At 40.8% G+C, this 23,402-nt stretch overlaps 1 protein-coding gene across 1 annotated transcript in view; it reads left to right on the top strand.

The window, feature by feature from the left end:
• Positions 1 to 23,402, top strand: part of ALK (ALK receptor tyrosine kinase) — a 306,751-nt gene that overhangs the window by 131,487 nt on the left and 151,862 nt on the right. The window contains exon 4 of the mRNA XM_059840860.1: positions 9,418 to 9,619. Coding sequence (XP_059696843.1) covers positions 9,418 to 9,619 — 202 coding nt within the window. The remainder of the gene's footprint in view (positions 1 to 9,417; positions 9,620 to 23,402) is intronic.

Below are 23,402 nucleotides of genomic sequence, written 5' to 3'. Positions count from 1 at the left end.
TGAAGCTGTACCTGCCCTTACCTGCCCTCACCTAGCGTCAGTGGTGTTTCTGCTCGGGGCAGGACATTGGATGGAGACCTATGGAAGGACCGCCCAGTTCCCTGGTTCAGTGATCCCGTTTGAAAACAGTGACAGCAGTGGATAGGCTGTTTGCTTCTCTGTGCTGGAAGGTCTTTGAGGGGCCTGAACCAAGAGCAGACAGCTGGAGTCCAGTCTGCTGAGATCTCATCCCACTGGGACTTGTAGCCTTGATCTGAACCATAGTCCCTTCTTCACCTGTCTCTAGAATAGAAAGGAGAATTTATTTTGTTTCACAGGAAAGGCAGATTAGGTAGACTTTTAATTAAGAGTTAACAGCAAGAAGCAGATGAAACTAGCTCTTTCAAATAAATGTTGCCATCATAAATAAGATTGTTGGCAATTGAGCAGTTTAGACTACTAATTCTGTGTCATGCCTGATTTTACCACATTATGAGGCAAGCCCCTCACTTTCGTATTGTCTTTTCCAATTTGGAAAAGGGATCTTTAGCGTCCTGAGGTTTAATAATTTAATTTTTCTGCAATGTTATTAATTTCTAAAATGCTATCCAAGTGTGAATTTTAACTGTGTTATTGGAGAACACATATTGAAGGCCCAGGGAACAGAAACTGTGGAAGCTGGTGGAAACCTCTTCTGTCATTGTCATTGATTGCCTCAGCATTTTTCAGCATGTCTATCAACATTCAGAGGAAATCCTACTCAGTATCAGACCTAGGGGAAAGGTCATTGTCCCCCTCACTTGTCTGCTCATTGACAAATGGTATGTGGGTGAAGCTTGCTTTTTTCCTTGCATGTGAATGTCAAGTGGAGCTTTTGAGTGAGCAGAAGGAAAATGAGCAACCAGGACAGCTTTCACAGTAGAGCAGAGGGTCCTCAAAAGGTTTCTGCAATCTGCATTTCTTTCCACCCTTTAACTGCTGTGCCAAGGCACTTTCCTCCATTTTCATCCTTGCAATGATGACTTAGGAAAGCACAGAAAGTATGAGAAACCTCTAGGGCAAAAAGATGAGTGAAAAGGGGTCTGCCAAACAAAACTGGCATGCAGAGTGATACCTGAGTTACTGACAGGCAGATGAATAGACGTGGTGTGGACTAGAGCTGGAGAAAGGATGGTTGAACCTTAGGATGAGCAGGGATTTGGTGACAGATGCTTTATGCTATGAGGCATTTAATAAGCTCTGGATAGGATCATCACATTTCCCACTAGTTACAGTGACAGCTGGCCAGCTAATAGACTCCTGGCACTGTGTGCATGGATGTACATGCATGTATGTGGAGAAGATGATGACAACAACAAATTGAAATGTATGAGACCTTAAAATGCATCATCTTGTCATGATTTATCTTATTTATGTTATCTGTGGACCAATGTCATAGTTCTCCAATGGTCTGAGTTATGACTCTTGTGCTCTTAAAGCTGACATAATGGCAGCTTCTGCGTGATGAGTTTAATCCTGACAGAGAATGCAGAAGGAGGAGTGCTACACCACAGAGATTTAATTAAGTGCCTTCCCTTGTGGCTTTCTAGCTCTTCAGAGGACTAACCTTCAGTACTAACTACTTGTTTAACGTGGTCTCTGACATCACTGAACTGCAATTTTGTTCCAGGCACATTTTTATTCAGGTACTTGTGCGTCACAGTATTGCTGAACTTCCTAATTTTTTAAGCTTCCAGCCTCCTGAGTGTAATCGAATAATCACACTCGAGGGCAAAACAGCAACTAGAGGCACAGCACTAGGTTTCCTTTCACACCCTTCCCTTAACTACTGCACACACTGAGCTCCTGAGCAGGCATTCTGCCTCTCTGTTTTTACTGACAGGACCAGCTTCCTCTTAGCTTTCCCTTTAGGTCTGTCTTGCTCATGATGACAGAAAATTCTCCCATCCTCTCGTCTCAGAACAGGCGTCTCAAAAGCAGCTTGCTGTTTTTCTCTGTCAGCAGCAAAAGAGAAGATGCATGTTGGTTAATCAGCTATGCAAGGCAGAATTATTTAAAGACTCTTCTGTCATTCTCAAGGAAAGATTTTAATTTCAGCATTGAATTTTAAGTTTTTAATTAACTAACTACTTTTTTTCAGTTCAGTGCTTTTTAGCTGCGAGCAAACGTTGCTGAGTCATTTAGGAATTGGGCTGTAACAGCATCTGGCTCTAGCTCCTGTTACAGAAGGAAATACCTGGAGCTTTTAATTGTTTTCTTCTTCCATCTGACTTTACTTTTGAAAAACTGGATCTAAACTGCTTTGTGAGAAAAACATCTTTTATTGTTGTCTGTCTAAAGAGTACTGTGATGAGCTCCAGTTTTTCCATCTGACTATGCTAGGGATTATTGGAGTTCAAACTGATAAATAGTAATGAATCTTTATAGGGTGTTCATTTGGACTGCAGCTCACGCACTGCACCTGAGCATAAGGAAGTGACAGGGGAAATCTGTGAAAGAATTGTGTGAAGGTCACTGCTAGGAGACTCCTCCCTCTGTGTGTAAGGCTTCAAGGTTGTCTCTAAGAGAATAGTTAAAATAATAAAGAAAATTTCTGGGACTGGAGTGTGAGAAAATGAAGGCCTCCTGTCTTTCCTAGCTTCAAGTCACATTTCTGTAACACTGCTGCAGTTCCCAAGGGTGGCAGTGAACACTAGTTGTTTGAGGGACAAGATTATATATGAGTGAAGCCATTGAATTTAGAAGAAATCGTATGGGGCAAATCAAATTTGCTTGATGCCTTAGTAACAGGACAGAATTTTACTTTATTTTGCTTTGATGGATTATTGGCCTTCCCCTTTATACTTAGGAAATGAAAAATACTTGAAATAGAAGATAATTTTTAAAGAGTTTTGACTTGCAGGTCTCAGCTCCAATACCAATCTTGGCTGCATGCTGTTTGCAGTTGTTTAATGTCTGCCTTAACTTGTCCATTTGTAAAATGTATGGCATGCCCACCAGAGTTAGTATGAATTCATTAGAGCTTCTGAATTGCTCTTGCATCATCCAGGAAAACGTGCTCACACTCCTGCTTGGTTTTAGAAGTGAAATCCCTGTTCTATTTCAGCTAATGGCAGAAACTCTGATCGACTCCCAAAGAGGTAAGATATCATCCAATTACCATAATTAGATGGTTAAGAATTGTTCAGCTCCAAGTTTTGTAATAATTCAAAGGCCGTTACCTCCATGAATTTTAAGTTCAGGGCAAGTATAGCAGGTTGCAAATCTTCTGGTGCTTATGCAGTCACATTGCACTCAGCACTGGAGACGATTCACATTCTTCACATTCAGCACATTTTGGAGCCTTGATGAGGCAATTAGAAAATCTGTGTATATAAGCTCAAAAAAAGCATAACAAAATCTTTTCTTTAATGTTGTCACTCAGGTAGTGCCCAGTTCTTTCATGGCTTTTGCCAACTATTGAGCTCCTGCTACGAGAGTTTTGCTTGAATAGTTAATGTGAAAGTCAAGTGTGAAATGAAGAATGCAAAGACCAGCTCTGTGGGATGTTTTGTGATACTAGTGGAAATGTTCTCTCCAGTCAGCATCTCTAAAGACTATAAAACTTGATTTAAATAATTTTTTTTCTACTGTACAGTCCCCAACAGACGTTGACTGTTAATAGTTTTTACAGCTCTAATTTAATCTGGTAGAGTATTGAACTTGTACGTGGAAGGTAATAAAATCCTTTTAGTAGGAAGATGGAGTTTATGTTCAGAATAACAATCTATCAGTTTTGCAAAGATTGTTAAATTGCTGCTTTATAAGTGTGATCAGATTAAGTCAGCCTAGCTGTATTTTGAGTCTTGCTTTTCACAGAATCACAGAATTGTTAGGGCTGGAAGAAACCTCAGGAAATCATCCATTCCAACCCCTGCCAGGGCAGGGTCCCCTGGAGCAGGTGACACAGGAGTGTGTCCAGGTGAGGTCTGAGTGTCTCCAGGCAGGGAGACTCTACAGCCCCCCTGGGCAGCTGTGCCAGTGCTCTGACACCCCCAGTGTAAAGAAATTCCTCCTCACGCTGAGATGGAACTTCTCGTGTTTCAGTTTACAGACATTGCTCCTCGTCCTGTCACTAGGCACCACTGAAAAGAGCCTGGCACCATCCCCTTGGCACCTTGAGATATTTACATGCATTGATGAGATTCCCTCTCAGTATTCTGTTTTCCACACTAAACAGGCCCAGATCCTGCAGTCTTTTCTCACAAGAGAGAGAAACCCCTCACCATCTTTGTGGCCTCTGCTGACCCTTTCCAGCAACTCTGTGACTGTCTTGTACTAAGGAGCCCAGAACTGGACACAGAATTGCAGGTGTGGCCTCACTAGGGCTAAGTAGAGGGGCAGGATCAGCTCCATTGCCCTGCTGGCCACACTCTTCCCAATGTGTTCCAGGATCCATTGGCTCTCCTGGCTGCAAGGACACTCTGCTGACTCACAGTCAACTTGTCACCCACTGAGGCTCCCTGGTACTTCTCCAAAGAGCTGCTCTTCATTAGGTCAGCCACATCACACACTGGAAATCCTAGACCTCAGCTGCAACCTGAAGAATTGCCTCAGTGTATTTGTCCCAGAAGAGCTGTTTGCTATTTTCTGAGGTGAAAACTTTGCTGAGGACCCCTATTTCCCAATGTGACTTCTCACTGCTGTCTTTTCGAGCTCCACCCATTTTTCTTGGGCTGCTGGCTCAGAAAGTTCCAAGGATGCAATGGGGTTGCACTGACCTCAGTGAGCATCATGAGGTTGTTGAGCAGAAGAGCCTGACCTGGCTCTGTCTGTGCTTTTCCCCCAGGACTGACCAGGAAGGATTTAGGATATGAGCAGTTAGCAGGGTGCATTCAAAGCTGTTGGGTAGCTGCCAGATGACCAGCTTTTCACAGGGGCTTGCAATAGGATTCCAAGTTTACCCAGTTCCTAGGGCCAGAGGAATGGCTCTGTGTTGAGAGCATCTCAGGGTTGCTTCAGCATTCCCTGGCTTGATTTTCAGGTGGTTTGTGCATCCACATCAGATAAAGATGTTAGGTCAGAGATTGTGGGAATGGACTTTGTTGCTGATGTGGGTTTAAGTGGTAGGCTTACCAGTTTGTACTTAATTTGAAAACTTTTTTGGACAGGTGCTTTGTTCATAGTGTGTCTGTGCCTGCATAGTACTTTAACATCAGTTTTCTTGTTTATAAATAATCTGTTACCTCATTAGCCCTGAACAGCACAACTTGAAGCTGTCTTCATCACCTCAAAAACATCTTGCTACTAAGCTGATAAACCATCCTTCCCTTTGTGTGACATGAATGGTAAAATGTTGTAAACAAGTTTCCAAAGGATCAACAGCAATTTTTCATGCAGGATATATTAATTTGTCTTGTAATATTCCTTTTATGTCAACTGCAATAATCTACTGTGCTTAAAGCATAAATATCTTTTCATGTGTGTTTGTCTGAAGTGACAGCAAGTTGCCAGAGATGTTATCAGACACAACATATGAGGATGAGTAACACCACTGCCTTATAACAGCAGCTATTTAAAAGGCAGGGAAAAATTATTTAGAAACTGAATATTATTGCTAGGTTTGTCACACAGTATGTGAGTGGTTAGAGGGAGTATGAAAAATAAAGTATTTGCATTTAGACCGGCACTTTCTGGAACACCACAGAGCAGTATCAGCTAGTAGTTTTTCTGTCATATAACACAAACATGGGCATATTGGGGGCAAAATACTGAGTGCTGTTCCCTCTGCAAACCTTGGGTTCTGTGGGATGATGATGAATGAGCTCAGGACCCCAGAAGTGCTAAGTGCCTGGGCCTGTGGGTGTAAATCTAGTTACAATTTCATTATTTTAACTGCATTTCTTCAATATCAGCATCACATTGTGCAGCTAGGGTCCAATTTAAAACCTGTAGCAAAAGACTCCTGCAGTGACTCATTGGTGAAGATCTTTGTGATAAATAACAGACCCACCAGAGTCCTGAGCAGCAGAATGTCACATTGGCAGCCTGAAACATGATGGCACCTTTCATCTCAGCTTATGTCCCCTGGTATCTAAGTAGCAGCAGAAGTTTGGTGGAAGCTGCAGTGCTTTTTCTAGCTATTCACCCAGGGGGATCCCAAGAGACTTATTAGAGCTGCAAGCCAGTAGGAGAAAACAACGACAAGGAAATTCTAGCTGGAACCTTAGAGTCATACAGGCTACAGAATGATCTCAAAGCATGCCACATGAATTCCCACTGTAGGGAAATACAGGTGAACCGGTAGCTTCTAGTTTTGCTGAGAAAGTCTCTTGCTGTGAAATAGAATGTTCTTGTATCCCTTGGCAGGGATGTGGAATCGATCTCCAGGTGATCCCTTAACTCTAAGGAGCAGTCTCTAGGCTGATCCTGGAAATGGTGGTCATATTGATCCTGTGGGGGAGCATCTCAGAAACAGTGTCAGGCAGTGCCTGAGAGATTGTCCTTTTGAGGGAAGGGAGAAGCATAGGGATTTGTGTTCAAAATTTATCATTTCTCACATCAGATTCATTAATTGTTCCTTTGTGGGTGCCATGGCTTAATCCCAGAATCTTCAAATTCTGCTGCATAAGAAAATGTCTGTGGTATTAAAGTAAGTACCCCCATTTCATCTTGGGAAACTGTTCCCATAACACCAGAGCTAAGTGATGCTCTGATAGTTCCTTGCTTGGCACTTACAAACTAAAAGAGCAGTAAGAGCAGAAGGAGAATGCTGCTGCAGACAAGGAAGTCACCCGTGAGATAGCTGAGCTTTCAAAAACAGGAACAAAGTTGTGTTTGTTCTCTCCTTTTTTAAAATAAAACAAGCATGTATGTATTATAAAAAAATACAATCTCTTAGAGCTGTAATATTTGCCCAGGTGGGTGATCTCCCCAAATGTATGCATTGGGAGGATATTTCTGACAAGAGTGTGCTGGTGGTGAGGCCAACACAGTGTAATGCATTGTGGAGCTGTGCTCTCTGCAATGATTTCCTGGGCACCACATCATAGCAGCTGCTGTGGGGCTGTTCCTCCTGGCAGAGTGTGCTGGGGTAACCCCACCATGGCAAAATCCTTTTAGCAACATAAACCAGCAGGTACAAGTGGCCATGTGATGAGCAATAAGCTGCAGCTGCACAGTGTGAGCCCTGCAGACAGAGTAGAAATAAAGAAGTCAGAACAAAAGAGATTTGTGACTCACAAATTTGCTGTAGCAGCCACCCTGGCCTACTACTGGACTTCACTGATGTTTCGAACCTGACCTCAAGTCAGAGCATAAGAGGAACTATCCTTGGCAGCTCCCTTGATTTAGAACTACTGCAAGAAAAGAAGGAATGAGAGCTGCCTTTTTTTGTTATTTTTAAAATCTGACTCCCCGTTGCAAGGCAGTAAGATGTGCAAATGGCTCTTGCACCTGGCAAGTTACCATCAGCAATTATTGCAACACTTAGTGTCTTTCTGCCACCAGCAGAAATCTCTTTGCTCCCTTTCATGTCAGAGATTTCATTGTTCTTATGGGGATGGTAAAATTAAAGCCACAAGATTTACTGCTCTAATTCTCTTTTGTTTGCAACAAAAGGGAGAGACAGGGAAGGATGATACATGTAGCTGGGTTTTGTATTGTTGGGGCTTTTCCTCTTTAACTGACCAACAAAAATGACTGACAAAAACTTTGCTTAAATCCATCAAACAATTCCATTAGCCACTGTATTAAAGACTATTATTTAGGCATAGGAATCTTGTTATTAAGGAAAAAAACTGTGACTGCATTTCACTCTCCTCTGAAAATCTTGACATCTGAGCAGGCTGTACTTTATGTATTTCTTCAGGTTTCTTTCAGTACAGATGTTTTCTAGTTTTAGATGTCATTAATGTGGTGTAAATGTCAAGAACACTGTTTTTGACAAATATATCAAAAATGCTGTTTATGATAAAGGCATGTGAGGGAAACAGTGTTTGATAGGAATCCAGTTTTCATTTGTAGCCCTTCTGTTATTGCCCTTTGTGTGACCTGAGATGATTTGCCAAATCAGAATTTTTCAGAGGGGACGTCTGTGAACACAAGTGCATTTCCCATGTTCTCAGCCAGCACCTGACAGTGAGCTGTTAAAATCCAAGCTCCTGACTCTCAGTTCAGTGGAGAGAATTGAAGACAATCAAATAAGGACAATTCACCAGATGCCTCATGGAAGGAGGTGAACTGCTGCAGGAGCTGCTGCCCTGCACCTCCTGCTCCAGAGCTTACCCACTGAGGTGAAAAGGGGAAGGATTCATTTGTAGCCCCTTAATAGTATTCTTTAGACACCCTGGACATCATATGAGCCATGCTCAGTCATGTAGGAGATCATTTCTCTGAAGCTGCAACCTTGGCATTTTCAAACACAAGCTTCTGCTCTGGCTGAAATTCATGCCCATTTGAAAATAAGCTTCAATTACAGCCCTGTTGAGCCTTAATTTCTCTCTCAATGAAATTACTCTTCATCAGACCTGCATGTTTTCAGTATTAACAGACAGGCTGTTTTAATGGATGCTCCAGGTAATCAAGACAATGAGATTTCATTACCTGACCAGTCTAGCTAGAATTTGTGGAATATCCTGCTTTTTCTTGCTCTGAGGGTTGGTCCCTTTCATTTGCCAGCTACAGGCCCCAGTGTGCTTGTTCTGTGGACAAATTGATAAATTAGTCAGCTGCCGAAAGGGAGTCATTTGACTCACCTGAAATGAGCAGCAATGGGATGAAAATACATTACCTCTGTCCCACTGGATAAGCCTCAGATTGTATTGAAATAGAATTAGGCCGAGGGAGTCAATGTAGTGGATAATAATGAAATGTTTAATGTGGATTAGCTGCATATAAAATTAATACATTAGAATGAATTGCTGAAGAAATGAAACTGTGTCAGACCTTTATCCTGTCTCTAATATTAGACTTAAAACTGCTGCAGTCTTCTGTTTATAGAAGAGCATAAGAAAAGCTATTGAATTTGTGTTCTTTATTTGGGTGAGAGGACTGGATACACCATAAAGTATTACAAATAAATATGTATATACCAGAGCTGTCAAATGAGGGTCCAACAGAACCAATGCTAATATACTTAGGTCTGAACCAGACCTGAGAGGTTACAGACAAGAATCTAAAGCTAAAACTCCTTAGTCACCTGTGTGGGCTTTTTTCTTCTGGGAGTTAAATCTAAATATGATTTTTATTTTGGGCCATTCAGAGGGAAGTTGAAGTGTTGCTTTAATCTTAATAGGTTTTATAGAAAATGGGCAAGCTTTCCAAACTAGATGGCAGATGAGGTATGGAGGGGCTGCAGAATGACCTGAGACATAAACCTTGAAATGATTCATCTGTAATCTAGGAGGCCTTGGGGTTTTTCTAATTGTTAAAGCTTTCTTGTTGCATTCTCTGTTCCAGGTTCTTTTCTGTTTCTCAATGCATCAGAGAGGCCGAGCCCCACCATCCTGAGCCCTTGGCTGAGGAGCAGCAGTGATCAATGTGTAGTTCAAGTGGCTGTGTACAAGTTTTACCAGCAGAGTGGAGAATATATTGCTCGTGTCCATGCCATTGATGAGAGCAGCAGTGAAATCCTATCAGAGGAGCATCCAGAGAAACACGGGTGAGTCTCATCCCCTCGTTTGTCTCACAGCTTGAATTGAGAAAAATCACTTGGCTGTGTAGCAGTACAGCCACAAAATGCATGCTGCACATCTGAGGGGAGCAGGACATGCCACCGAGGAGATGCTTGTCTTGCATGGGTCTAAAATACTGCAGAAGGTGGAGGTGCTTATTTTATTATACAAAGCATTAGCAAATTTCCAGATCCAGGTAACTGAGTCTCTAAGTCAACACCATATTTATTCTCAGTGCTTGCAGGTACAGGTAGAGCATGGATACTCATCCTCAGGTTCAAGCTTTTCTGCTTAATTCTCTCTGTGTGATTGCTTTTTACTACTTCTTAACCCACATATAATATTGGGCTTAGAATATCTACTGAGTCTTTGCAGTTTCATGTGCCTGCATACATTTTCAGTTTTGTCTTCACTTGTGGGGTTTTTTTTGCCAATAAAGCTGTTCAGAACTACTGGCAGGGGAAGAAAGCTTTTGATCTTTCAAGGGTGCAACTGTTTGAAATGTTTTATCCTCTTTGAGCAATTAATCTTGATGATGTTTTAATTTGTCAGACTTCCTGTGTATTCTTTTAAATTTTTGTTAGCAGCAAAACAGCAGGAGATGAACGCAGTAAATATTTCAAGATACTGTAGGAGTAGAGTAACTCGGAGTTTAATTTGGATATATGTGAGGCTAATGTTCTACCTGCTCTATATACTGACTATTTAAAGTTTTTATTTCTTACCTTTGTTGTGAAATGTGTTAAGAAGCATAATTTTTACCAAACATCTCAAATGTTCTTTGTTTTGATGTGATAGATTAGAGAGTTCCTAATAGCAAATCCTGCTGGCTTGTCCTCATAACAAGATGTGATTATCTGATTACTGTCTACAGCAAATTCTGTATCTTCCAGTAGCAAAAGGAGAATGTGCAATAAAAAGCCTTGCAGGAGATAACCTAACTCATAGAAACAGTTTGAATAGTTGTAATTCTCATATAACACATGGCCTATAAAAGTGAGGAGGAGAGCTTGTGTGTGGATCTAGATCATACTTAGTTCCAGCAACATCATCCAAATTGTAAATTGCTGTTGATGTCTGGGGAGAGGTAATTAGAGGAGCCACAGCAGCTGTCTTCTTCCTTAGCTTTTTGCAAATGCTGTGTTCTGTGTCACAGCTAATAAACATGCTTTGTGCAAAGTGCCTCCTGCATTGGCACTGCCTCTGCTCCTTGGCACTCCCAGGGAATATTGCTGTGTGTAAAATGCTCAGCATGGAGGAGCTGTGGCTTGGATCTGTGGGTGGGCAGAACTCCCTGGGAGCACAGGCAAGTGCCAAATGTAAGGAGCCTTGAAGGGAAGGGAAAGATTGCTTTAAGTACAGTAACAAATTCCTGCCTTTGCCATCTGCTGGGGATAACATGGATGACTCAGCTGTGTGCTGCAGATGGAGATCATCATCACAGTAAAGAGGGTTTGTGCTTTTGCAGAAGGTGGCTTTGGTTATAGCTTGACTGTCCCATATGCTTGCCAGAAGTGCAGCTTGATCCCCAACAGCATCTCTTCAGGGTGTGGAGGGCTAAGGATCTGCCTGTGGCTTTCTTGAGTTTGTATGTTTGACTCCTTGGTACTCCACATGCTGGAAAACTCCAGTTGGAGCCACCAGCTGGTTCATTTTCCCCTCCTCCTTTGGTCCTGTCCCTTCACTGCAAGAGGCAGTAACTCTCCTCTGAACTCAGCAGTGCAGAAAAACTCTGCTACTGTGCCCACATAAATGTCACATGGGGATGGTTAAATAGCTTCTCACAGCCACAGATGAGACGGTAGCAATTTGTCACCATTTGCCCTGAATCTTCTTTGCAGAATTTGAGTCCCCCTCCTTTGTTTGGAGGGATAATATTAGCTATTCCAGCTCTGATAACAAAACATGTAAATCTCACTTTTTAAAGCATCTTTTTTCCTTTAAATAGGAATCCAGTATAGCTGGTCGAAAGTCAAAAATAATTCAATGGTGTTCTTAAATGAACTAGCAATCGTACAGTGGAAATCTGTTCTGTTCAATATTTTATTTTGTCTTGGAAATTGCAAACAATTGTGTTCTTTTATAATGAGTTCTTTGACCATGCTATAACCAAATAATTTCTAAAATTTTATAAGGATTTTAGCTCTAGGCACAAAGTAATTGAATTCCCCAATGATGAGTCTGTGCTAGAAATAAAAACACTTTAAAGTTTCACAGCTGACACTTCTTTGATTATTTGTGCTTTATATATTGCTTTGCAAACCAGAGGTGTAAAGTGTGTGACTTTGTATGTGCAGAAGTGAGTCCATGCCATTGCTTGAGATCAAGCTCATAGCAGGAAAATGTGTTTTATTGAATAAAAAAATGCATATGAAGGGTGATAAAGCAATAAGTTAATTTCAGGGTGGATTTTCTCAGATCTTGAACTATGCACAGCACTAATATCTTCTTTCCTTTTTTTTCCCCCCTTTTTAAATTGTATAACCCAAATTACATCTTTTAACATTCTACAAGGTCTTCACAGTTCACCTACATTTTCAAGAGAACAAAGCGGATGCTGTCAGGTATTACTATTTCATTCAGGGTGAAACCAGGCAAGCCAAGGTTTTGGATGACAGCACTGGAGGCTGATTTTAAGTAGAATATATGTAAAGCTATGAAATTATAGTAGGTAAAGTCCGCATGGCCCCCAAATATTTATTTGTTACCAGAGCTCACCCATGTTGTCTTTGTGTGTAAATTGCTGGGTGTGGTTATACATAAGGACTCAAAGCAGAACTGTGGATATTCTGTTTGCTCCTCTGGTCTCATTTTTTAGACAAGAAAACAGCCTGTGGACTAGAGTTGTATCAGTTCCATAATGAGCCAGAAGGGTTGCAGAAATGGTTGTTTGGAAGACACCTGTTTGTTTTATTTTCTTAGTAGACATATTTCCCTGCAGCTGATGTATTGCATGCAGGAAGAAAGGTGGCTAAGCTAAGATGCATCACGCTGCAGTAGGGTGGGGCAATGGCACACAGACCAGGAGCAGAATGGCAGAAATGATGGCTGGGAATGGCTTCTGGGAGATGAACACCAGAGGCTGGCAAAGTGATACTTGTTTTGTGGTACACAGAAACTCTGCCAAATGCAGCCATAACTTTGATATATAATATTTACAAGAAAACTTCCTGCTCAGAAGGTAACTATGTCCTTGCTTATCAGTTCAGCAGAATTGTAAACTCTTTTAAATTATCATTAATTTTAAAGAGGAGCAAGGTCTCATTCCCGTTTAACCTGTGGGTTTTGGAACACCTTTGGTTAGACCTTCCTAACTCAACTCCTAAACAATCAGTAGGACTCCTCTGTGGGGAACAATACATCGCTGTGTTCTATCAGAGTTACTTTTGTTGCATGGCAGTGTTTCTAGCTGCTCTGAGTCTGTGGATGTTTTTGATGTGGTTAGTCTCTTCTGACATCTCTTGCAGTTCTGTTGGGTTTTACAAGCACCCACAGATGATACAGGGAGAGAAGCAGTGCACTGCTATTGATCCTTTGTAATGGCAAAAGAGTTGTTATAATTCCTGCCATGCAGCACAGCACTTTCTGATTTATCTCAAATGACACCAGATGTGGCTACTATCTTTTGCTGTTTTTCTGTTCCCATGGTGCTGTATACAATCCTTTCTTGCTATTTAATGAGGTTCCCATTTTCTATTTCTGGAGGTGAGGAGACATCAAGTATGTTTTTGTTGCATATTGGTAATTTAGCAAAGCAGAATTGCTGCCACAGTTTGAATGTTGACTTCTGGCTGCTTGTCAGACTGTCACTGTGGCCACTGATTTAATTTCACCTCTCATCTTTTTTTTTTCCCATGTTACATTTATAATTATAAAGCAAGTAGGATTTTAAGTGTGCTTAGTAGAGTGGAGAGAACACAAAGGAAATCAAGGAAATCTTGTCAGCAAGGTTAGAGTTTGTAATAAAGGATTGATTTTAATTTCTTTTGATCTGTGTATTTTGGAGAAATTAGAATTGGGCTAGGACAAAATTATCATGGCTCATTTTAATTACCATTATTACTTTACACCTCTACTTGCACTCTTAATGGTGAATTGCAGTGGTATATACAATATATCAAACCAAACTTTTTATAAGAATATAGCAAATGACGCCTAATTTCAATGTGGTCTTTTGTTGTTGACCTCCCTCATCACCAAGCTTGAGATTGATCTGAAGACTTTTGTGTGAAGGTGTTTCTTAAATAAAACATGAAATGTGAACATGCATGCATGAGAAAGGAAGTCATAAAACACTAATATTTCACAGAGCCAGTACTTCAGTAGGTGTTTGAATACTGGTGCACAGAGCCCTTCCAATAGAGAAAGTTCACCTGGTTCTGAAGGCTGCTGCAAATCATAGTAGGCTATTCCCTTTCTGGCATCTACAACTTCACTTAAGATTGATTGCATTGATAGATGTCAAGGAAAATATATGAAGGAATCAGCAGCATCTGTCACATTTGACCTTGGGGCTTGAAATCTGAAGGTTATTTCTTGTACTAGTCTTGTTCCTTTTCTTTCTTTCTTACCAGTAGCTTTAGTAGCCTGTCTCAGAGACCAGGGACTTGATAGAAGGATTTTTTTTTGTCTTATATTCTTCTTGTGATGATGGGGGATGTTTATTTGATTTTCTTCCCCTTCTTGAAAAACTTCACTAAATTCAAGCCTTTATTTTTCAAATGCCCGGGCTAAGAAATAAAAAGACATAAAAAGAATGAAGACCAATGTCTTAGTGTGTATTTGGGGCATTTAAACTTATTTATAAGCATTAAAATATGTCTCAAAATTTACAGGATATTTTTGTCTGGGAGAATTCTAAATCTGGAGTTTAAGTGATTCAGTTCAAACTATGCATTTGAGAAATTCAGGTAATCCAGGAAAATAATTTGGATTTATGGATTTGTTAGAAACTAAGCTCTCTCACCCTGATGGCCAGGCACCACTAATCCTTAATTTTAGAGAGATAACTTGAATTTTCTAGACAGAAAATTAGCACTTAAACTTTTTCTTTGCTATTACCCACTAGCCAACTTTTAGACCATTTCAGTCTGTGAAATTAAGTGCAAAGGAAGGAAAAAAAGGGGAAAGAAAAGTAAAGACAAAGTTAGTGTTACTTTTTCCCCTTCCCTTTTCAAAGGATACTGTACTCAATACCTAGGAAGAATCAGTTTGATATCTTTGATAGCAAATGCTTGCATGTGGAAAAGAGATTTTCTTCTCTACCTAAGAAACCTTTCGTTCTTCCACTAGGTTTTTCCAGGTTCTTCAGGTCTAGACCTGAGGAAAGCTTTAATTCTGTTGGTCATGGCACCTTGAGGAGTTTGTTGCTATTTAGTTTTTGGTTTGTGCAGCATCACAGAATCAGTTAGACTGAAAAAAGACCTCTAACATCATGGAGTCCAGTCTTTTTCCAAACACCACCACATGTGTCGACTACACCATGGCAGCAAGTGCCATGTCCATTGCTTTCTTAAATATCTCCAGAGATGGTGGCTCCACCACCTCCTTGGACAGCCCATTCCAATATCTAGTCATCCTTTCTACGAAGGAATTCTTCATAATGTCCAGCCTTAGCCTCTCCTGGTGCAGCTTGAGACTGTGTCCTCATTGCTGGTTGCCAGGGAGAAGAGAGCAATCCCCACCTGGCTACACCCTCCTTTCAGGGAGATGTAGAGAGTGGTAAGGTCTCGCCTAAGCCTCCTTTTCTCCAGGCTAAGCACCCCCAGCTCCCTCAGCTGCTCCTCACGGGACTTTTGCTCCAGACTCTTCCCCAGCTCTGTTGTCCTTCCCCAGCAACTCCATGTTTTTCCTGTAGTGAGGGGCCCAGAGCTGGACTCAGGATTTGAGGTATGGCCTCACCAGTGTCAACTACAGGATGACAATACTGCTCTGGTCCTGCTGGCCACACTCTTGCTGATCCAGGCCAGGATGCCTCTGGCCACCTTGGCCACCTGGGCACACGCTGGCTCATGTTCAGTGCTGCCAGCCAGCACCCCCCAGGTCCTTTTTGGCTAGGCAGTTTTCCAGCCGCTCTGCCCCCAGCCTGGTGTGCTGAAGGCCATTGTTGTGGTCCAAGTGTAAGCACCAACACTTGGTCTTGTTGAACCTCATACTGTTGGGGAGATTTAAATTGAAATCATTCAGGGTCTGCAAGGTAAAATACAGCACTGCAAAGTTTTAGGCAATAGTATGAACCCAATATACAAATGTCTGCATGTTTCTAGGCCGTTTTCCCATTCTGCTTGGGCACAAGCTGATATGGCTCAATGTGATGTGTTGTCACTTTCACACTAGGGTGAAATAAATGTCTGTACACTTCTGTTTTAAAAGTCTTGGTGGTTTTGCTGCTGCTGAAGTGCTCTGTTATTACTTGAGATAAACATGGGTCCTTTTTGGAGATTTTTTTTTTTGCTGTAGAGCTTGCCTTATTTTTCCATGTAGCCTTAAGACAATGAAGCAGTGTCTTCAAAGGGCTCCAGAAAGGTTTGCTGTGTTGTCAGTTGAGATTGGGCTGTAGCACCTTATTTAATCTTACATCTATATCGAGGTGAACTTTTTATTACAATTAATGATATATTAATATTACCAGAAACTGAATTTTGAGTGCCATTCACTATTGTGGCAGATCATATTGTGAAGGAACATTATCTTATGACCTCTTGGACCAACCAAAGCCAACTGACTTAATTCAGTAGTGAGTAATTGCAATTACCTTTTTTTGCAGTCGCTCACAGATGCAATCAAACTGATGAAGAATCAGTTTGGTGCAATGTGGGGGGAAAGTGCTCTTTCTTTTCTTGTAGTATATGTTATCAGACAGTTATTAGCTGGCATTGCTGCCTTTTATTGATGTCTGCCAGATTCATGCAAATGGGAAGACCAAAGTTGTGTAGTATACCTCTAATAACAATGATGAAACAGGATGGAGAATGTAATTTTAAAGTTGAAATAAAGTAGAAAATGATAAATGTGTGTCAAACATGAAAATTTTGCTTACTACTGAAGCACATTACTTACTATGTAGAGAATGGAGAAAAAAAATAAAAGAAAAAAGAAATGAGAAGTGTATTGTTCAGGGTAAGGGCTCACTTTTTACCAAGTGGAATAGCATTTTCAGCTGCTTTGAGCATAGTGCCTCCTCTAGTGTTGGAGGACTGGGGTGGGAAGCTGGATTCCCAGTATGCCTTGGCACCAAGATCCTTGTGGCTTCCCAAACAATCACATGACCTGTTGGTGACCTTCAACCCTGGGAGCTACTTCTGTGCAAGAAACCTCAGTCTGGTGCATCTGGCTCTGTAGAAATGATGCCAAACTTACCACACTAAGAAAGTTCAGCCATCCTATGTTTGCCAGGTTTGGATATTTGTTCTTTGAAACCAAAGATTCCTTAATATAAATAATTTCTTACAGGGCTAAAACAATTTCTTCAGACCACTCTGAGAAACCTAATCCAACTTTTATACTGTCTAAAGCCTGGGCACAAAGATTTGTCATTTTAAACTTTTGCACCTTGTATCCTTCAGAATTATTTTCAGGTTTCTCTTCTCTGGCTGCTGTGCTATTCTCACTTTCCAAAGTATGGGCTGGCTTCCCCCCCCTCCCACCCCCCCATTCTCTCATTCTTGTTTCTTGTTTTATAGATCTTGTGTTTTCTCCTCTACACAAAGGCTTCTACTTCAATTTTTTAAAGTCATCCTAAACTAATCTTCACAACCTCATGTTGATGTTAGTCCATGCTGCACTTCCTATCAGTTTGGACATGTCAGGATGAATTGAGTTTTGATAAAACCTAAACAAGCAAATCACCTGCCACACACCACCCAGCCTCCTCTTCCCAAGCCTGCACAAACACTTCAGTTTGTCATCTTTTTCTCTGTTTAGGTGTCCTTTCTGCTATATGGAAGTGCAACAGACTTTTTAGGATCCTTTGCTGAGTCCAAGTATCTTTGCCCATAGCAAAATGCTTCCGACATTTGTTTCCAGACACTGGGCAATTAATATTGCCGGCCTTGTTTCTAGTTATTTTTCCCCTCCCCTCCAGCTAAGCTCTCTGTCATTCTGCTGTTGGCCAAGTTTTATAACAAACCTGTGATATAATTGCTTTCTGTATCTCCTACTTACTTTTGACCTTAAAATCCGTCTGAGTTGTGTGCAGCCTCCTCTGCGGCTGTCCCATTTTGGAGCATGGCTTTGTCATTGTGTGCAATTTCCTTGGGGCTTTCCCTGCTAATGCTTCAGAATCTCCTTCTTATCTGAGGCAAATCTACCCTGCTGTAGGAAGTACTGTAGAAGATTTACAAGGTAATATTCCTGCTTTCAATTTCAGAGAGAAATTAACTAGGTGCTGATAACTTTGCAAGACTTTAAAATCGTGTCCTTGACCCATCCACCTGCTAAAAGCATTCCTGTAGTGGGAGTGCAGTTGATTCTGCATTCTAAGTCAGGTTCTTGGCTATCCCCCTGAAATTCTCAGTGGTGTTCCATGACTTAGAGCACAGGGTTCAAGTTTTGTGGGGTAGCTTTGCACCCTCGCTTTGAAGAGCACTATCTGTATTGCTGCTCACCAAAAATGTTCCCTATAATTTTCAAGTGCTGGTAAATTGTGTGTTTTCCACACAAGAAAAAAGAGAGCTCTGATAAACTTGACCTCTAACTTACAATTTGCTTCTGCATATTAAAAAAATCAAAGGCTTATTCAACAGGAATTAAGAAGCTAATTCTCAATTCCCACATGGGAAATTGAATGAAGGCTTTAGTAATTATTTAGATTCTGATGTGTGCTGCAGTGGCAGAGGCAGCAGCTTGAAATGCTTTTCAGTGGTTGAGGAAAGCACTGCATGACTTTCCACAGGGATACAGTGAGGACTGAGCTTTATGACACCAGTGTGAAGCACTTCGCAGAGCTTTTAATTTAAAAGTCATGTACTGTATTTGTTAAATAGCATTGCTCCTGCCAGAAAGCATTCTTCTGTCAAATAGCTACCTTTGTTTTGTTTTGAATTTTCCTGCTTTCTATAGCACACATCTAGTACAGTAGAAATTATATTCCTTTAATAAAATATTTTTCCAGAGCTCTTTTTTGTACTAGCAGGCCAAACCATTACTGTCAGCAGCTACTCTAGCAAAAACATGGGGTTTGGGGTTTGCACCAACACCAAAGGCACAGGTTCCAGACAGGCTTGTCAGATCTATTTTAAACAGTGCTTGAGTCAGGTTGTTTCCTCATTGGTGCACTTTTGTAGAAGGCTTTCCCTGCACTGTGCTGATTGCTCTTTCAGTATGGGGAAGCCATGAACATTCATGGCTTGCTCAGTAGCATTCTGGTGTCTTGTTTAGAGAACATTCCTCCGCACCCATTTGGAAGTGCTGAGCTTTTCTTTTTTTTTTTTTTTTTTTTTCCTCCAGGGGCTGTGTTCATGTGTTTTACTTTATAGACATTGAGTTCTCTGAGTCATCAAAACAGTTTCCAGCTTTTTATAAACATCAATCCATAACCTAATGGTATATGTCATGTCTTAGATCAGGTGGACTAAATATGATTTTCTTTTGGGAAGAGCAGCAATGAAGTTTGTCTGCTGAATGTAATTGGAGCTTTTCCTGATCATCCCTGGCTTGGTGTGCCATTTGTGCTGATGGATTGAGGCCACAAAGATGCCTTTGGACAAGGCAAAGATATTCCAAGCTGGGACTTGAACCTGCAGCACGTCTGTCTTCCTTGGTGAACTTCACATGAGGAAAAGATTGGCACAAGTCTAAATTTTTCACAAGGCAATGAAGTTTTTATGACTCTGCTTTATCTAGCAAGGAATACAAGCTGTAGAATAAATGAGACAAAGTCAACAGCCTCTCATATTCAGATCAGTGACCAGTTATTATGATGCCTTTATAATAGAACAAAATTGCACTAAGGGGGAGATTTTTATCAAAATATTTGCATTGATATACTTTTTAATAAGGAACCAAATAATCTGATTTTCTTCAGCAGAAGAAAATTCCAAAGCTTAGAAGTTTCCCTGTGCAGTGTGCTTGCTCAGAGATGTTAAGATAATTTTAGTGAGGTAATTGTTGTCGGTACATTAAGTGCAGTGGACGACCTGATTATTTTTAGGATGTTAAACATCCTAAGAGTGCCTAGCTAACTTCACTGCCACACCAGAAAATAAAACCATGAGATGATCTGTCTGGATATTGTCTTGGTTTAAATGCGTTCTCAAGTCTAGCAACTGGGGTTTTTTTTTGCATCTCTCCCCCTTTCTCCTCTAAGTGCCTGTCTTTCAGGAGGCTGTGGCTTGGGAAGTGTGGGCTAGTGCTTTTGACACCTCAGATCCATATCAAAACCATGATGATTGCAATCTGTTATTATTTCATGCCAGATGAGCTGTTGAGAGGCTCATTTCTTAAAGGCCTCTAGATTACATCCGACACAAGTTGATTTCCTTTTTTATAAAGTCTCTTGTCTGGGAACTTGGGCTCCTTTCATTCCTTTAGGCAATTTCTCCAGGTCAAAGCTGGGACATGCATGTGGTCTCTTTGAAAGGGCATTGACTGCTCTTAGTTTCTGTTTTAGATGGAGCATTCTGATTGCTGGTGTCAAGGCAGGTACAGCTGTCAGTAAAACAGCTGCTCTCAGGCAATGAGAGATGCCATCAGTGTTTATCAACATCAGACCACTAACAATATAATACTTTTTTCAGGAAGTACATCTTGCTTTCTTTTTACTTATTGCCTTCCACAACTATTCTAGTACAAAAGGGAGAAAAAATATCCTATAGAATTTTACTGACCTCTTTCCTTAATAATTCAAAAATTGAGAGATTGATGTGGTATTGGCTGATAGAATTTCTGTCTTCCCAGCAGCTCTTTTATCTATTCTTGATATTCCCAGTGATCACTTCTCCCCTCTTCCCTCTATCTCAACACTTTTCCCTTCTAGTTTTGTATTCCAGGCTCTTCTTCTAAAAAGGTTTCCAAACCCTCAATAGGTCTCATTTTCTCTCTCATTTCATCTTCACTCCCTCTCTCTTGCTCCTGTCCAACTTGTCTTTGACTTGGATATATTTCTTCATCCCAAATTCTGGGCCCAAAAGCTGGGGGGAGTATCATGATTTAACTGTGAAGAAAATTAACTCTATCCTAGCCCAAACCAGTCCAGGGAGGCACTGAGCAGCTGATTTTGTGTGCCCAGCTCTGGTACTGCCTGCTGCAGCCCAGATTGTGCACTTTCCCTTGAGCAGTTCAGCTGCTGCTTGTGTAGGAATATCTCTGCCAAGCGGGCACAAGCATCAGCTTCTTAGAGCTTGTAAACTGGCCTCAGTGAGGTGAATTTTCACAGCAACAGCCATGTAAATAAAGCAAGTGATTCTATAGCTCTCCAGAAATTCTTTCATCAAGTGGTCTGAAGGACTCTTAATAACACTAAGACCCAGCTGAAGGAGGTGGCACTGTACAGATGGACACAGTCAAGCATTAAGGTGTTCTAGCAGATCATTAGTGAGCTTGGTATTCAATAGATGTGTGACTGAGTGGTGCTGCATTTATGGTATTTTTTACTAGAAGAGGGCAGGTTTTGATGGAGAGAGATAATGTTGATGTCTGGGTTTTCAGAGTCAAAGGAATTGATTCCTGTGGAGATTTTTATGTGTACCTTCTCTGCCTCATTTGAGTGGCCCAAAACTGGAGAATGGGCTTTAATACACTGAATTTCAGCATAAACACAAAATCTAGCTTTTGCATTGCAATGAAGAAACATTTGTAGGGGCAAAATTAAGAGGAAGAAATAATTGTTCATAGGCTAGGACTATTCGAGCTCTGCATCTGTCCCTGAATCCTCTCATGAGCAGCACTTGGCAGATACATTTCTACTCTCCATGGGGATGTACTCTTTCCATCTTCTCTTCCCTGTGCTCCTCTCAGCTCTCCTCAGTGCATCAATACTCCCCATTCCTGAGATATGGATGCCTGATTTGTGTCTGTCTAACTAAATTGTGAATTTTTTTTTCTGCAAATTAATCACTACCCCATCCCAATTTCATGTGCCTTTGATGCCTGGTTTTAATTGCCTGAAAGTCGAAAGCTTCAATGAGCAGAAAAATTAAAATTGCAAAATCCTGATGGCTTTTTGTAGTTGAGTTATTTGCCTCCAACATCAACTTGAAGAGTATGTTTTTCGCTTGGCTTTTTCCTTTTTTTTTTTTTTTTTCTCTTAAGTGAGTGAATGTCTTATTAGCTTTTCATTTCTGACAGAGCCTCAGGCTTAACTGCGATGGATAGACAACATTTTAGCTCCAGAACACGAAACAAGTTCTTTGCTCCTAGATTCTGAAAGAGATCTTGCCAAGTCAGTCAAACAAACTCTCCCCTTCTTTTGAAGCAGTGCTTGACTTAGGAACAAAAACTGCTCTTTCAAAAGATCGAAATCCCTAATATGTAGCAGAGTTTCAGGGATTTCATGAAGGGGATAAAAGTGGGAATTAAGCACATTGTGTCTAGTTGAAAAACCAGAAATAATTTAGAACAATTGCATGATCTTTTATTCAGAAAATGTGTCTTCCATGAAATCAGGACTTTTCCTATGAAAAAACGTGGTGTTTTTCCAATGTCGGTTTCTTGGACTGATCCCAAATGCCTTCTTAGCTCTCTGTTCAGGATTACAGTGACTGTCATTTTGCTGCCTGATTCACACACAGCAAAGTTTGTCCTTTTTCACAGGGATTGTTCTTTATTCCTGTGAGACAGCACGTCTTCTCCAGGCGCGCTGTGGCATGTCATGCAAGTGACATGACTTGCAGAGCATCATCAGAATGCTGCTGGGAAAACTCTTTCCACAAGGAATCATAGCACAGGAGTGTCTTTCTGTCAGTGCTGCACAGCAGCATGGCTACATAAGAGAGTGAAGTTGAATGATGAATCTACTCAGACAAATATTGCAAGTCGCATATGTAAAGTAAAGCATGCTGATGAATTAATATCTTTATTTTTGTTTGCTTTAAAGATGACAAAAGTGTGCTCCTACTTTACAAGTTGTTTGGTCTTATAGAACTTAGTGAAGTGTAATAGCAGAGCCGAAGGGTCCCATGTTTTGTCAGAGTGAAGAGTAAAGTTACTTTGTGAAGAAAAATCCCCCTGGTGTAGAACAAGTTAATTAGTTATTGAGTGGAAAACAAGCTGTCTGTCACATTGCTAAATTTCAGATCTGAAATTTGTTGCCTTTTATCCACTTGGGTTTTTTTCCTAGAACTGATATAACTGTTTCTACCAGTATTGACTTTTTCTGAATCACTTCTTCTTGTCGTCTTCTGTAATAATTTACACCATGATCACGCTCAGCTATTATCTGCTGGCTGATAATAGAGTTTGTTTTACAAACAGCATTCATTGTAATGTAACTGTTCAGTACTGGCACAGCAAGCCATGGTAATAAATTCTGCAGGTTACTTTCATTCTTTGCTCAGCTTTTCCTCAGTTATCCATCAGAAAGTATTTTATTTTCTGTTCCTTGCCTGTGACAGCCCTAGTGAGAGTTATTTGGATTAGTGAGTTTTTTCAGCATTTAGGTGTAAAACTGATTTTCATGCCTTTTACCTTTGAAACGTATTTTAAATTTCCTATTGGAAAGTTCAGGGTGTTCCTGAGGGGCAAAGACATAGCCTGTATTGTCTGTCTTTTTTTTATACAGTTACCCTTTTTGACCATTACAGTTATTTAGAGTGGAAGATCCATGGGATGCCT

This window comes from Haemorhous mexicanus, chromosome 3 (genome assembly GCF_027477595.1).
Source record: "Haemorhous mexicanus isolate bHaeMex1 chromosome 3, bHaeMex1.pri, whole genome shotgun sequence".
NCBI classification, from domain to species: Eukaryota; Metazoa; Chordata; class Aves; order Passeriformes; family Fringillidae; genus Haemorhous; species Haemorhous mexicanus.
This window is presented reverse-complemented; position numbering and strand designations above follow the sequence as displayed.